The 16344-nt window shown below is 46.6% G+C and overlaps 1 protein-coding gene across 1 annotated transcript in view; it reads right to left on the bottom strand.

Moving 5' to 3' along the window:
- Positions 1 to 1961: 1961 nt before the first annotated feature.
- ACADVL (acyl-CoA dehydrogenase very long chain) overlaps positions 1962 to 16344 on the bottom strand; it is a 30569-nt gene continuing 16186 nt past the window's right edge. The window contains exons 10-20 of the mRNA XM_053362217.1: positions 15777 to 15975; positions 15012 to 15116; positions 13908 to 13994; positions 13630 to 13692; positions 11590 to 11691; positions 8681 to 8778; positions 6277 to 6349; positions 4987 to 5059; positions 3465 to 3537; positions 2958 to 3033; positions 1962 to 2257 (exon numbers count right to left, since the gene is read on the bottom strand). Coding sequence (XP_053218192.1) covers positions 2120 to 2257; positions 2958 to 3033; positions 3465 to 3537; positions 4987 to 5059; positions 6277 to 6349; positions 8681 to 8778; positions 11590 to 11691; positions 13630 to 13692; positions 13908 to 13994; positions 15012 to 15116; positions 15777 to 15975 — 1087 coding nt within the window. The 3' untranslated portion in view covers positions 1962 to 2119. The remainder of the gene's footprint in view (positions 2258 to 2957; positions 3034 to 3464; positions 3538 to 4986; positions 5060 to 6276; positions 6350 to 8680; positions 8779 to 11589; positions 11692 to 13629; positions 13693 to 13907; positions 13995 to 15011; positions 15117 to 15776; positions 15976 to 16344) is intronic.

Genomic DNA, 16344 nt, shown 5'->3' with positions numbered 1-16344 from the left:
AAAGATTTGCAGGACAGATTGCAAACTCTACCCCCTCCCCAAGGGCATTCTGGGAGATGTAGTATTGGTCGGGTCCCTTTTGAAGCCTGCAGCTTGACACATCCGAGATCATAAAAAGTCGGGCGAAAGTTTCACGAAAGGCTTGAGATCCAGGCTTTGGAATTGTTTTCAAAAGGGAGGTTGCTTTAAAAATGTCACGGCCGAGAGTTCCTTTTAGAAATTTTTGTAACGTGACAAGTTACATCAAGCGCACACCAGCTCAATTTCACATGTTTAATAACACTGTTCATAAAACACTTACAATCAGATGGCATCCATAAGTGGGAATGTTGACAACATTCATTAGTACAGCAGATCCAAAAGGGGAAAAAGTTGCTTGGGATGGCCCACTCCCCCAACTTTGCATTTCAACTGTGACAACTTCAAATCCCCCCCCCCCCTTTCAAATGACTTGGGCAACATCAAACTTAAATTCCAAGACTCTTACTTCCAACAAGTGCCAAACTCCAACCCAATTTTGGCTGAGAAAGAGAGGTAAGAAGTTAACATGAGCGCTGGGAGGCCAAGATGTGTATATTATACAACCAAAAATGCAAGACTTGGCATTTTGGGTGGGATGAGGGCACTTCTGCTACTTATTTTACAATTCTTTCCCCCAATGGCTCAAATCCTTTCCACCCCAGGAACATCACAGAAACTGCCCAATTGGCAAGACGTGTTTCCCTCTGCCACTATAAACGTTCCCCAGACCCCTTTTTCTGTAAAAAGCCTTGCAGACTGGGTATTAAAAACCCATGCTCTGCTCTCCGATGTGCTGCCTTCCACTTTCTCTAATTTGCTGCGTGTGTGTCAGCGACTATTTTTAAATCAACACTTGGAAGATTCAAGACGGATAAAAGGAAATTCTCATTTAACATAAGTTAAACTGCAGAGTTCGTTCCCACAAGGAGGCAGCGGGTGGCCACAAACTACGATGGCTTTACAGGAGGACAAGACAAACTCCTGGAGGTAAAGGCTCTCAAACGGCTGCTAGCCACAATGGTTTATGTTCTATCTACATGCAAGGTTGGAGGCAGCTGCTGGGAGTCACAAAATGGGGCCAGCACTGCTGTTGCATTCAGGCCCTGCCTGCTGGGGCACCTGGTTGGCCACCGTGAGAAAAGGACATTGGACTAGATGGGTCATTGGCCTGATCCAGCAACCAGGCTCTTCTTATGCTCTTAACTGCACCCTCGGAGGCAGTATTGCTTTGGAACACCAGTTGTTGGGAATCACAAGTGGCAAAAGCATGTCTGCATACAGCTTCTGCTTCTGGGATTCCCACAGGGGAACCTGGTTGGCCGCTGTGAGAACAGGACACTGAATTAGGTGGGCCTGATCCAGTCGCAGGGCTCTTCTGATGTCAACATGTGCATTACACTGGACAGCTTCTCTGAAAAATCTATCCCACTTCAGCAGCTCTTCAGATTTGTCGATGCAATTTAATAGGTTTTTTTCTCCCGCAGAAAATACAGCAATCAGAGGCAGAGGGCTTTATACACGATGCTGATTTATAGCTAAACTTTCCAACTCAAGTGGCTCGTGAATTCTGGGACGCCAATGAAATAGGCAAGCAGCTGGATTTAGGAGTCTGGTCCCCTTTTGCAATTCAGAGAATTCTGACCTCAGAATTTATGATAATTGCACTGGGGACGGGAGAAGAGTCTTCGCTAAGGTCACGGTGCGCATGCGTGGAGGGGAAGATTTGCCACACTCTCAAAGGAAGCCAAATACAGAATTCAAATGAAAGCCTCTCCCCACTCCTTTAAAATTCGACCTACTACTTGAGCACAAGAATAGCTGAGATTCCTGCATTGCAGGGGGTTGGACTGGATGACCTTCTGGGTCCCTTCCTACTCTACAATTCTGCAATCATACTCTAGTCTTCACGTACCCTGCCAAAACGCACAGGAGTCCATTAAGGCATTTATCAAGCAAAGAGGTATATTTCTCTTGGGAGGGGGAATGAGCTACGGACGGTTGACCCCTCCTTTCTGAATCTGCAGGATCTAATCGTTACATCTCTTAGGGTGGGGGCAAAGAGGCTGTAGGAGACAGCTCCAGGAACGGCTGGCACATTTCAGATGCCCAGAGGGTTGTGGGAAACCACGCCTTCGTTCTCCACCAACGCTTTGGAGATGCCCCGGAGGTTCCTGAAGAAGTGGCGCGTGTTGTCGGAACGCAGGGAGGTCAGGTTCTGAGTGATGCGGTCGTAGGCCTGAGTGGGGGAAGAGCAAGAGATGGAGCATAAAAATGATGGAAGTCTCAGCACACAGTGCCAAGTCTCCACTCTCTTTGATGCGCCACGCACGCCTATGCTTAAAGTAATTATTGTGCCTCAGGGTTTGTTTTTTTCTTCCTCCCTCCGGACCCCTTTTCCTTTTATGCCATGACTTTTAAATTGTAATAATAATAATAGTAATAATTTTATTATTTATACCCCACCCATCTGGCTGGGTTTTCCAGCCACTCTGGGCGGCTCCCAACAGAATTAAAAGCACAATAAAACATCAAACGTTAAAAACTTCCCTAAACAGGGCTGCCTTCAGATGTCTTCTAAAAGTCAGATAGTTGTTTATTTCCTTGATATCTTGATATCTGATGGGAGGCTGTTCCACAGGGCAGGTGCCACTACTGAGAAGGCCCTCTACCTGGTTCCCTGTAACCTCACTTCTCACAGGGAGGGAGCGAGACAGGCACTGCCTTATAGTTTACATTCATAAGCCACTCAAAGGGTCGTCCAAGAGTGGGATTTTTAAAAAATGCTTTAAATAAATGAGTAATACAATCACAGCCCCAAGAGTGAAGCATGCACCACTGATTTCTGGGCAGAGATCACATAAAACAGGGAGCCACGTTTGGGTCTAAAAAACACAACGGCTGTTCTCATGCAAAGCAGAAACAGGGGAGCTCCTTACCTCAATGCACCAGGTGTCGCAAAGCATCTTCTCATGCTGGGCCGTGGGTTCTCCACGCTCCAGGGATCGGGATGCCCTACCAGGGAAAGACAGAAAAGGCATGAGAATTTGTTTTGGGGAGGCAAGAAAACTGACCCTAGAGCTCCGCAGAACGGAGCTTTCTTGAAGGCTGAGATTCCTGCGTTGCAGGGGGTTGGACTAGATGACCCTTGGGTCCCTTCCAACTCTACAATTCTAAGATTCTGGGACATGGCCTGCCAATGGGATCTGGGGTGGGGGACTTATCCTCGGGGCAACCAGAAGAGGGGAAGGGATCATAGCTCAGTGGGAGAGCATATCTGACTGCAATCCCTCATGGCATTGCCAGCGAGGGCTGGTAGAGACTTCCCACCAGAAACTCGGGAAAGCTGCCGTTTCCAAGACAAGGTGGACAATACAAATGAATCAGTGTGTGTGACTCAGTATATAATAAGGCAACTTCCTATGTTCCTGGAAAATAGGCCTTACCTGGAGAGCACCACAACCATGCCGTACAAATCAATTGCACTGTCAGCGATGCGTTTCAACACGAATTGTTCATCTGGGATTTGTGGGAAGGGCGAGAAGAGAAGAGAGAGAGAAAGAAAGAGAGAGAGAGAGAGAGAGAGAGAGAGAGAGAGAGAGAGAACAACAGATACTAGCAGTTATACCAGGAAGCCAGAGAGGGACGGATGGAGATAAACACAAACCACCACCCCCCCAAGAGATCCAAGTTCCCAGGATCCTGTTCCCAATACTGGGCAGCTGGCTTCTCTTAAGAAGCCACCTCATTCCTGCTGCTCCTGCAAGGAGTCCATGAAACTAACAGCTCCTCTCCAGTTGCTTACCCTCAATATTTGATAAAAATGCTACTGAATACCAGTTTCTGGAAACCTCAGGAGGGGAGAGGGCTCTTGTGCTCAGATCCTTCTTGCAGACATCCAAAAGGCATCTGATTGGAAGTCCGCAGGCAGGACCTGAGTGCATCTGGGTGACCACTGTGAAAACAGGATGCTGGCCAAAGTGGGCCTTGGGATCTGATCCAGCCGCTGGGCTCTCATTATGCTCCAGCCCCCCCGCCCCCCTGTAAGTGTAGCTAAAGAATCTGGGATTGTTCATCTCTTTTGTGCTTTAATTTAATGGGATTAAAACTAGCCTTGATGACAGATTTATAGACCCCCTTAAAAAGGTATGGGAATTAGATACCGGCACACAAATTCTTTGCAGGGATTGGGGGGGGGGAATGTTTCCAGTATTCTTAGGGGAAACTCCTTAAAATTACTACACAGGTGGTATTGCACTCCTCTGTAAATGTCAAAAACATTTTCTTCTGTATCATCTTCTGTATCATTGTTGGAGGGGTTGCAATAGACTTGGCAAACTTTCCATTTGTGGTGGAAACTTCAGTTGGTGCAAGATTTTTGGTATATAATTTTGACCGAAATGATAAATATCACTAAAGAAACTATACTGCATGTTGTCCAAAATTAATGTTCCTGAATATTTTTAAAGAGACCAATGCAAATATATTGTAAAAAGAACTGATCTTGGCAGCACGAATAGTAATTGCAACTCAATGGGAAACTGCCCCAAATCTTACACTGGAAACTTGGTGCTACTCATTCTGGAACACAGCTATCATAAAGAAAATTATGCATAATTTTGAGATTTTGACAAGGACTAGAAGCTCCAGACCCCTTTTATATGGTTTGCCATCCTTTTATGACATATACAGCGGAACCACCATTTTCAAGACAATCTGGAACTCGGCTTGATGAACTGATAAAAGTTGATAGCCTTCACTTGGACTTTGTTATCTTAACTCGTGTGCAACTGCATTCATTGTATGCGCCTATTTTACAGTTTTGCTTTTCCACCTTTTCATCTTTGCCTGTTGTCACCATTGTTCTCTCTGGTTCACATACATTACCAAATGAAGTAATAATTTGAAAAAACTAATCTAAAGAGCATGGAAGGTGCCATTTTGGGTATTAAAAACACACACACTCACCAATAATCTTTTTGCCGTGTTTCAGAATCTTCTCTTCTACAACAGCACCAAAAAGATCGATCGCCCGTACTGCCTAAAAAGAAGGAAGCGGTAGAGAATATGGCAGCCAAAAGCCATGCAGAAGAGGCAACTAAGAGTCTCTCTCTCTAGCAAACACATTTCCCATCATCACATGCTTGGCATGCAGAAGGTCCCAGGGTCAGACCCCAGGTCACCCTCTCCAGGTTGGGCTGGGAATGTCCACTCCCCCATGCAAAACCCTGGAGAGCCACTGCTGCCAGTCCGTGTAAGCAGTACTGAGCTAGATGGGCCCCAATGGTCTGCCTCAGTATAAAGGACGACATTAAAAACAAGATGCTGTAATAAAATTGTCAAAATATAGGTAAAATCCACAGGTTTTGTTTCATTTTTTAAATAAGAATACATGTCTGAATATGACTAACTCTCTCCAGTTTAGTGCTTGGTTTATTTAGTAAGATTTATATACTAGTGGCCAAAATTGTGGGAACCTTTTGGAAAAAGTGTGTTTCCGAGGTTTGATGGCTCATAACACCACTTTTTTTTTTAATAATACCATAAAATTATCTTCATTTGAAAGTAGCCAATGAACATGAGTGTTTAGAGAGCCAATCAGGTGTTATGAGCCATCAAACCTTGGAAACAAACTTTTTCCAGAAGGCTTCCACAATTCTGGCCGCTAGTGTATACTGCTGGGGGCGAAATCTCTATGCAGTTTATAAAGTACAGTATTCATCAAAATTAGCTGCGTAAGCAAGGCAAAAAGAGAAAGAGAGGTAAATTTGCATTTTGTTACACTGGTTTTGCCAATGGTGCTTCAGAACCTGTTTCAACATGCTTGCAACTTGCTCTCTAGTATTCATCCTCAAAAATCAATGTAAACCCTCGCCCCACCCAAAAAACCCCATGTCATTTGAAAAGTGGAATGTAAATCTGTGCAATAAAAAATTACAAAATAAATCCTGCTTGGCTCTTCAAAAGGCAAGTGGAGAGCTACTGTGGCATAGAGGTTTAGAGTGCCGGGCTAGGACCTGGGGTAAGACCAGGGTTCGAATCCCTGCTCAGCCGCGAACCTCACAGGCTGACCTTAGGGGCCCAAGTCACTGCCTCTCTCAGCCTAACCTACGTCACAGGGTTGCTGTGGGGTTCAAAGTGAGGAGGAGAAGAACTACCCTGAGCAAACTGGAGGAGGAAAAGTTGGGATAACGATGCAATCGATCAAAGTGCAGAGGATCCAAAAAGATCAGCTGGGTTTGAAAGGCCACCACTTACCCGCTCACCGCTGGAGTCCAGGCTTGGGTGCACTACGGACTTCAAGCTTATCCCCGTTCCTAAACCGGCTTTCCTGGAAGGGGCAAGAGGAAGACAAAGAGGGCATGATTCTTAGGGCAAGAGAAGGTATAGAAAAAAGGAGAGCCCTTAAAATAAAGTGCTTTCAAAACGGTGCCTACCAGGAGGGAAAGGGGGAACAGACACACACAATGAGAGAATGACTCAAACCAGGACTCCAGACAGGCTTACAAAAATCATGAATGATGTGGAAAGACGTACAGAGAGAGGAATAGTTCTCTTTCCTCCATCTACTGAAAACTCAAGGTTGGTTCGGCAGAAGGTAGCCGGCGTTTATATGGACGACAAAAGGGCGGTTGGAGTTTATTTGTTTCGGTCATGCAACACGTGACTAACTTATGGAACTCACTGCCACAAGGCGGAAGGGGCAGCTGCCACCTGTCCAGATTGCTTTGAGAGAAAATGAAGAAAAAAGAGAGAGGAGAGGATTAAAGCAGATTCACTGGACGAGGAAGAGGAGAAGGAGGCCCTCTTTGTGATGAAAGCTGAATGCGGGGCTTCCATATTCAGAAGCAACGTAACTTTAGATAGCCAGGGCCTGAAGAATCATGGAGTTGGAAGGTCCCAAGGAGTCATCTAGTTTAACCCCCTGAAAAGTAGGAATCACAGCTAAATGGGGGGGAGGAACCATTTTATGGCCACATCTCCTCATATGCATCCTCCGGGGTGGCAGGGGAGAGAGATAAATGGTCAAATTAGGTCACATTACTTCGTTTCATTTACTTAAACAGCCCTGGTCAGGTCTGCTAAAAATCCCATTTGTTATATAAATTGGGGGCAACGCATTGCCATGGAAACGGGATAGCAGGAGAAAGGTGATAGCCAGCCTGACAAAAGGGGGCGGGCAGGCCTTTCTTCCCCACTGTCCCCTGGCTGGAGGGGATGTCACTCGAGGTGTCTGCATGTGTGAAAGAGAACAACTGACTTGACAGCTTTTGCAGTCACAGAGAGGGGGGGGGGAGCTAACAGCATTGGGGGGGGCTGTTTACGTCCCCCAGAATCTGGTGGGAAGGCAGCAAACTTGGACACCTTAGTTAAGAGTTGCAGCTACTCTGCCTATTCTCCCCTGGATACAGTTGTAATTAAAACTGTATGCCACAAAGAATCTGCAGCTATTGTTGTCGTTTATTTAATAAAATTTACAGTGGTACCTCGGGTTAAGTACTTAATTCGTTCCGGAGGTCCGTTCTTAACCTGAAACTGTTCTTAACCTGAAGCACCACTTTAGCTAATGGGGCCTCCCGCTGCTGCCGCGCCGCCGGAGCACGATTTCTGTTCTCATCCTGAAGCAAAGTTCTTAACCTGAAGCACTATTTCTGGGTTAGCGGAGTCTGTAACCTGAAGCGTATGTGACCCGAGGTACCACTGTATACACCGCCTGACAGCAAAAAGCCCTCAAAAAGCTCTTACAGAAAAGGATTTTTAAAAATCAAGTGAGAAAAATTAACAATAAGTGGTTGATATCGGGGGAAAGGCACTCTCTTAAGTACTTGGATCCCAAGCCATTTACGGCTTTATAAGCTAGCATTGCCACCTTGAACTGGGCCTGCCAGCTCACTGGCACCCAGCCCTGTGCTTTAAAAAAATGGCGGTCCATGGTCCCATCACGTTGCCCCTTAGCAGCCCCATTCTGAGCCATCTCCAAGGGCAGCCCCATGTAGAGTGCATTGGAGTAGACCAAACGGGAGACCACCAGCCTCCAGTGGCCTTGTTCAAAGGAAACCACCCCAGGGTATATTGCTGGAACCCCTGAAATGTATTCCCGCTCAGGGGTGGGGATATGCACAACAATCGGATGGCTTTAATTCTGTCATATGCCCACCCCTATCCCATAGCTGTCAAGCATCCCTTATTTGGCGGGAAAGTCCCTTATCCCAGCGCCGTGTCCCGCTGCTGTCCCTTATTGATGATGTCCCTTAAATTTCCCGGGTTTCAAAGGAAGCAGCTCCTCTCCCTCCCTCCCTGCCGACCAGGGAGGAGGGAGGCTCCAACTGGGTTGCTTGGCTGCGTTGCTCACCCAGTAAGGAGTCTGAGAATGACTGGGGGGGTGGAGCTTGCATGCCTTGGGCCAATCAAATCGGCCGCGTTGCCTGGGGACTCGCCTTTGCTCAGCGCTTCCCAGCGGAGAGGTGATGGTGGTTTTCCTTGCTGCGTCCCCTTTGCTGGGTTGCTGCGCTGTGGGAACCACTGCTTGAGGCTTCGCTTGGCTGCTGGTTGACTAAAATCCCTTATTTTGGCTGCTGATCCCTTATTTTCGAGGCTGCTGGTCCCTTATTTTCAAATCTGTAAGTTGACAGCTATGCCCTATCCCTTGGGAGATCCGTACCTGCGGACTCGCTTCCCAACTTCGCTGACGATGAGCCCAGCGTTTCCAAGAGGATTCTTGATGGCGCGCTGCAACCCGCGGAGCTCGTTCCCGGCGTTCTGGGGTAGGGAAAGAGGAGAGGAGAGGTCAGCACGAGGGAGTGGTTATATTGAAAAGTCAGGTGGATTCCAAATTGAAGAAAATGTTCCAATTAACATTTGTAAAAAAGCCTGAAGCATTTCTGTTTGTGATTGTAGGAAAAGATCTGCCAAAGAAATTGAAGAACATACCGGTATTTATGTATGTGACAACGGCGGCCAGTCTTAATAGCACAAGGATGGGAGAAGGAAGAAATCCCGACAAAAGAACGGTGGCAAGAGAAATTGATGGACTATGCGGAATTGGCGAAATTGACATACAAACTGCGTGATAAGGACAACTGTGATTTCAAAGAATGGGAACCTTTTACAAAGGACTTAAAGAAACAACAAAATGAACTGGACTCCTTGGCAGGTTTTGAATAAACATACACAAATGTATTATGGATTATATAAAGACAGATAATTTAAGGACCTTTACAATTTTATAGTATGCAGAGAATAACATGTGCTGAAAAACCAGAGAGAGGAGCTGAGGGAAGTCCGAGTGGGGGGCGGGAGGGTGGGTTTTCTATTCTTTTTTTCTTTTTTCTCGGGAGGGGGGAAGGGAAAAATAGGGGCGGGAAATCAGGATATGTTTTTGATAAATTGTTATGCTGAAATTTTGAATTAAAAACTATTTTTTTAAAAAAGGAAAAGTCAGGTGGATTCCAGGCTTTGCGGGCTCGTAAAAAGGTAGCAAAAATGTGTCTAGACTACTGTGACACGCTCTAGATAGGGCATCCCTTGGTGATGGCCCAGAAACACCACTTGGTCCAGAATAGCGAAGCCCCCCAGAATACGTGTGTGAGGTCATAAAAAAAGCTTATTCTGCAGGATCTGGCTGCCTTTACGTTACCAGGCCCAATTTAAGATGCTAATATGGATGGGGACACTCTTTAATATTTATTGCACTGATATGCCACCTTGGAGGAGACTCTTGAGAGTCCCATGGACTGCAAGAAGATCCAACCTCTCCATTCTGAAGGAAATCAGCCCTGAGTGCTCACTGGAAGGACAGATCCTGAAGCTGAGGCTCCAAGACTTTGGCCACCTCATGAGAAGAGAAGACTCCCTGGAAAAGACCCTGATGTTGGGAAAGATGGAGGGCACAAGGAGAAGGGGACGACGGAGGATGAGATGGTGGGACAGTGTTCTCGAAGCTACCAGCATGAGTTTGACCAAACTGCGGGAGGCAGCGGAAGACAGGAGGGCCTGGCGTGCTCTGGTCCAGGGGGTCACAAAGAGGCGGACACGACTAAGCGACGAAACAACAACAACATGCCACCTTCTCTCCAAGGCACTCAAAGCAGCACTGACATGCTTTCCCCCACCTTCACCAAATGCCCACAACAACCCTGTGTGGTAGGCACAGTTGTCAGGCAGTGACAGCGGTGGGTTTTGTGTGCCTGTGTTCATTTCCAGGAAGTGGTTCTGGTTCCAGGAACTGTGGCAGCATTTGAACACGTGGTTGCAAAAAGCAAATATAAAAACAAGAAGAAGAAGAAGAGTTTGGATTTGATATCCCGCTTTATCACTACCCGAAGGAGTCTCAAAGCGGCTAACATTCTCCTTTCCCTTCCTCCCCCACAAGCAAAAAAAATTCTGTTTTTAATTTGAAAGGCAAAATTAACCTGCAGAACTTACAGCCACAAGATGTGGCTTCCAAAGATGATTAAGCCACACTCATGGAGGGAGGAGATGTCTGTGAACAGCTATTAGTCACAGCTTAAACACCATTCCTGGATACTAAGCCAACAGGGAGCTGCAAGGTTGTATCGTAAGAAATCCACTTTAGCCATTAGGAGCACTGCTTTTACTGTTTTGGATATGGATTTCTGTAAGTTGCTGTTTATTTTATAAAGAAGAGTGTGATCTCTCTTTCGCCCTCCATATTAAAAAATCAACCAAAGAGAGAGAACGGCTGTCCTCACGCCCTGCCTGTGGGTCTGTCTCCCTGAGGCATCAGGCTGGCTCCTCTGCAAAGACAGACGCTGAAATAGGTGGGCCTTCTTAATATTCTTATTAAGAAGAAACTCAATACAAAAAGTTAATAAAGATTGGATAATTTCTAAAGAAATAACCTCCTGGCAGACGTAGAATGAATCATGAAATATAAAGAAAGTATATAATAAGATCAGTTGGAAGAAATGGAAACTAAAATAATGATAATGAAATGCGTATAGTTTAACACAATGTAAAATAGCACAATGAATAGAATCAGAAGTTAATGTCAAGGGTGTGTTTGGTGTGCTTATGTTGTAATATGTGTAGTGTGTACTGGATGTGTTGTATGTACTGTCTAAGTTAAATGTTATTAATACAATCATACCTCGGGTTACAGACGCTTCAGGTTGCGTTTTTTTGGACGCGCCAAAACCCGGAAGTACCGGAACGGATGGTGTTCGTGCATGCGCAGAAGTGCTAAATCACGCTTTGCACATGCGCAGAAGCGCCAAATCACAACCCGCACATGCTCAGACACACCACTGCGGGTTGCGAACGCTGCGGGTTGCAAATGTGCATCCCGCACGGATCACATTCGCAACCTGAGTGTCCACTGTAATGTGCAAAGTGATCTTAATTGATGTATAATAAAGTTTATTTTTAATTTTTTAAAAAAATGGAATAGATGGGTCTTAGGCCTGATCCAACAGAGCTTTCAATGTTCTCATCAATGGCTGAAAGCCACGGGGCAACACAGAAGCTCCCCCTCCCGCCTTAAAAAACACTGCACTCTTTCCTCCTCCTCCCCAGATTCCGAACCACAGACACACATTCCCAACAACCCACCTGAAATCCATTGAGCGCGACAAACAGCCGCAGGATGTCATTGGTTCCCTCAAAGATCCGGAAAACTCTCAAGTCACGCAGCACGCGTTCCACTCCGGCATCCTGCAGCAGAGCGGGAAGAGAAGGAGAGGAGGGGGTCAAGGTGGACAGAACCAGGATCCCCCCAGCGGTTCTGACCTTAACATGGGGGGCTTTCAATCCAAGGGTGTGGATGGCCCAGAGTCCTGGGCAAGGCAAGTTCAAAATCAAGAGCCTGAGCATGAACAGGACAGATTCAGGGCGAGATGAAGGAAAGAGAGCTCCTTCACGCAGTGCATAAACTCTGGAACTCCCTGCCACAAGATGGCCACCAACCTAGAGGATGGAGGAGAGGGTTGTATACGTTGTGCCTCCACAGTCAGAAGCAGCCACGCTTCTGAATCCCAGTAATCACACCCAGCCTTTGTCCATCTCCTATTGGGGACAGGAAGTTGCTTTTGGCTTAATAATAATAATAATAATAAATTTTTATTTATATCCCGCCCTCCCCAGCCAAAGCCGGGCTCAGGGCGGCTAACAACAATAAAATAATACAACATTATAAAATTAATTCAAATCAAATTGATGGCAACCATTGGGCTAGAGTTCTGTGAGGATTACCGAAGGAGGGGGTCAGGCTGTGCTCTTGCCAAAGGCCAGGCAGAACAGCTCTGTCTTGCAGGCCCTGCGGAAAGATGTCATGTCCCGCAGGGCCCAGGTCTCTTGTGACAAAGAGCGTTCCACCAGATCGGGGCCACGGCTGAAAAAGCCCTGGCTCTAGTTGAGGCCAGCCTAGCCTCTCTGTGGCCCGGGATCTCCAAGATGTTTTTGTTTGAAGACCATAAGGTCCTCAACGGGGCATACCAGGAGAGGCGGTCCCGTAGGTACGAGGGTCCTAGGTCGTATAGGGCTTTAAAGGTTAAAACCAGCACCTTGAACTCCACCGGGAGCCAGTGCAGCTGGTATATCACCGGGTGAATGTGATCTTGCAGCGAGGACCCCGTAAGGAGTCTCGCTGCGGCATTCTGCAGAGTCGCAAGGCCAGGTTTCATTCATTTCAGAAAGGAAAATATGGGGCTGAGCCACAAAGGCCAAGTTTTGGAAGGATTTCAGTCCTGACAACCTGGACTGCTGATTTTCCAAGTCTTGGAAAATTGCTTTGCTTGGGGAAAACACACACACACACACACACACACACACACACACACACACACAAATTCAAGGTGTCCCAGAGCACTCAAGATTAGTTTCCTCACCACTTGGTTTAATTTTATTTCAGATACAAATACAGGTCAGAAATGTCAGGTCCCGTGGGTTCATGCAAATATCTGGATTTAGCGTCGCTTAGAGTTATCTTTTGTCTCCTTTTCGAAATAATTTATAGTTGTAATTACAACCCAACCTCTCTCTCCTTCGCATGCCACTGTTTATTTCTTATCAATTCAGTAAATTACAAAGCCGTGTTTTCATTTCTTCTCTTTGTATTTTTCTGCCTGTTATTTTATTTATTTCATAAATTTATACAATGCTTGTTTGTTTTTTAAAAAATCAACAACCTCAAAGCGGTACACAAAGAGAATAAAACGAAAAATAGCAGTAAAAACAACTCCTTAAAAGCACTCAGAAGATTAAATCAGCAATAAAGTGAAAGCAGATTAAAACATACAGCAACGTTCTACGTGTCTGGGCAGGCTTGTGCAAAGAAAAATGTTTTTAGCAGGCGATGAAAAGAGTACATGTCAATAGGCAGAGAGTTCCTGCGCGTAGGTGCTGCCGCGCTAAAAAAATGATTTTTTTAAATGAATGAGGAATGGGTATTATTTTGGCACCTGGAATACTGCCAGTTTCATATATCAAAGTGGTCAAATGGTGGTACGACAATCTTTCAGGTATTTGCTTGCAGTTATTTTTTAGAAAAGGAAAAAAATCATTTTGGAAAGGAAAAAAGGACGAACACGGTGGATGACAATTGGTGGTTCTGGACAGGGTGGTGTTGGAAGAGATTTCTCCCAATTGACTCACCTTCATGAAGCCCATTCCGCCCATGACCTGGATGCACTCGTCTGCAACAGTCCAAGCGGCCTCCTGCGCAAGACAAAAGGGAAAGAGGGGGAAATGACTCGGTCTTCTCAGGCTGTAAAATGGGCGCATTGAAACACAAACAGCCGCCGCCGCCGCCAAGGGAGATGGTCAAAACACAGGGGACTTTGCCCGTTAAAATAGGGATGCAGGCAAACAGGTGACGGACAGACAAGGGGGCAAGGCCACCTTCCCCATTTCCCACCAGGCCCCTTTCTCACCGAGCCAAAGATTTTGCTGATGGCCGCCTCGATCTGGAAGTCGGTTGCCCCTTGGTCCATATTCGCGCTGATCATGTACGCCATGGACTGTAGGGAAGAGGAAAAGAGCCAAGGGAGTGAGATTCTGCTTCAGGGGTCAGCAAACTTTTCCAGCAGGGGGCCGGTCGACTGTCCCTCAGACCTTGTGGGGGGCCGGACTATATTTTTTTGGAGGAGGGGGAAAAGAACAAATAACCCACAAATAACCCAGAGATGCATTTTAAATAAAAGCACACGTTCTACTCATGTAAAAACACCAGGCAGGCCCCACAAATACAGTGGTACCTCAGATTAAGTACTTAATTCGTTCCGGAGGTCCGTTCTTAACCTGAAACTGTTCTTAACCTGAAGCACCACTTTAGCTAATGGGGCCTCCTGCTGCTGCCGCGCCGCCGGAGCACGATTTCTGTTCTTATCCTGAAGCAAAGTTCTTAACCTGAAGCACTATTTCTGGGTTAGTGGAGTGTGTAACTTCAAGCGTATGTAACCTGAAGCGTATGTAACCCGAGGTACCACTGTAACCCAGAGATGCATTTTAAATAAAAGGACACATGTCTACTCATGTAAAAACACGCTGATTCCCGGATCGTCCGTGGGCTGGATTTAGAAGGCGATTGGGCCGGATCCGGCCCCCGGGCCTTAGTTTGCCTACCCACGCTCTGCTCCATCACTGTTTTGAAAAAGTCTGCGTCGTAACAGGATGCGCTGAAACTAACAGCTTCTGGGTGCGTCCTGTTAATTTCACCCTTCAGTTTACAACCCTTTGGGGAGCGCGGTTGCACTCATCCCCCCCCCCAGTTGGCCACTGTGAGAACAGGAAACTGGGCTAGATGGGCTTTGGCCTGATCCCACTGCAGGGATCCTCCTGACGTTCTTCTCAAGTTCCAAGTCCTTAAGAAGCAAAGATTTAAAGGCGCGTTGCCAGGCTGGGGGAAGGTGGCGGGTCAGGACGGGCTGAAGTCGGGGGCTTTGGTGCTGAGCACTGCGCTTTTTTGGCATGCCACAGCAGTTCACGTGTCGCTGCCCCAACCTCATGTGCTAGATAACTTTCGCCTTTGCCCTCACCTCTGTCACATATTGTAGAACTGCCATGCGAGCCAGTTTCTCCTGAATTCCCTCGAAGTTGTGGATTTTGTCTCCAAACTGGGTCCTGTTTGCAGCGTAGTTCACCTTTTTGGATAATAATAATAATATATTTATACCCCGCCCTCCCTGGCCAAGTCCTGGCTTAGGGCACCTAACACTGAATATAAATATAGTAAAAACATTTTTTTAAAAAACAAAAACCAGTTGATTAAAATGTAAGTTAGAATACAGTTTAAAATGCAGCTTAAAATGAAGCCTCATTTTAGTGGTAGCCTATAGATCAAACCCATAAGGGGTAAAGGTAAAGGGAACTCTGACAGTTAAGTCCAGCCGCCAACGATTCTCGGGTTTCGGCGCTCATCTCGCTTTATTGGCCGAGGGAGCCGGCGTACAGCTTCCAGGTCATGTGGCCAGCAGGACTAAGCCGCTTCTGGCGAACCAGAGCAGCGCATGGAAACGCCGTTTCCCTTCCCGCCGGAGCGGTACCTATTTATCTACTTGCACTTTGACGTGCTTTCGAACTGCTAGGGTGGCAGGAGCAGGGACCAAGCAAAGGGAGCTCACCCCAACGCGGGGATTCGAACCACCAACCTTCTGATCGGCAAGTCCTAGGCTCTGTGGTTTAACCCACAGCGCCACTCATGTCCCCCAGCAGATATAGGAACACGATAAAACATCAAGCATTAAAAAAATTGGAAAGAGGGGGGGTCCCTCTTTCCAAAGGTACTATGAGACTTCACTCACCGCTTTGCTGATCAGCCCCCGCATGGTGCCGGCTGTGGCAGCGGCCATGCCAAACCGCCCACTGTTCAGGATATTCATGGCCACCTTGAACCCAGAGCCGGGGGCCCCTATGACATTCTCGACAGGGACCCGGCACCCGTCAAAGTGGACCTCGGCAGTGTTGGACGCCTTGATGCCCATCTTCTTCTCCGGGGGTCCGCTGGAGGGGGGGTGAGATAAATACCATATTTTTCCATGTATAACATGCCCCTGTGTATAAGACGACCCCTATTTTGGGGGACTCCAAATTAATAAAATGGGGGGAGATTGCCCAGAGTTGTTGAGCTTTTTGGGGGATAATTGGCCAGAGTTGCTGAGCTTTTTTGGGGGGGCATTGCCAGCCCCCCCATGCACTATCCATGTATAAGACAATCCCCAATTTTAAACTTAAAAAATTAGGGAAAAAATACAGTCTTGTACAAGGAAAAATACAGTAAATGGATTTTAACCTTTAAATGCCTGCAGGAAATTTTTCTACGTCGCCAAGCACTGGCGATTAAGGAAGCACCTTCTCGTAATAAGTTAGTGG

The sequence above is a fragment of the Podarcis raffonei genome, chromosome 13 (genome assembly GCF_027172205.1).
Source record: "Podarcis raffonei isolate rPodRaf1 chromosome 13, rPodRaf1.pri, whole genome shotgun sequence".
Classification (NCBI taxonomy): Eukaryota; Metazoa; Chordata; class Lepidosauria; order Squamata; family Lacertidae; genus Podarcis; species Podarcis raffonei.
This window is presented reverse-complemented; position numbering and strand designations above follow the sequence as displayed.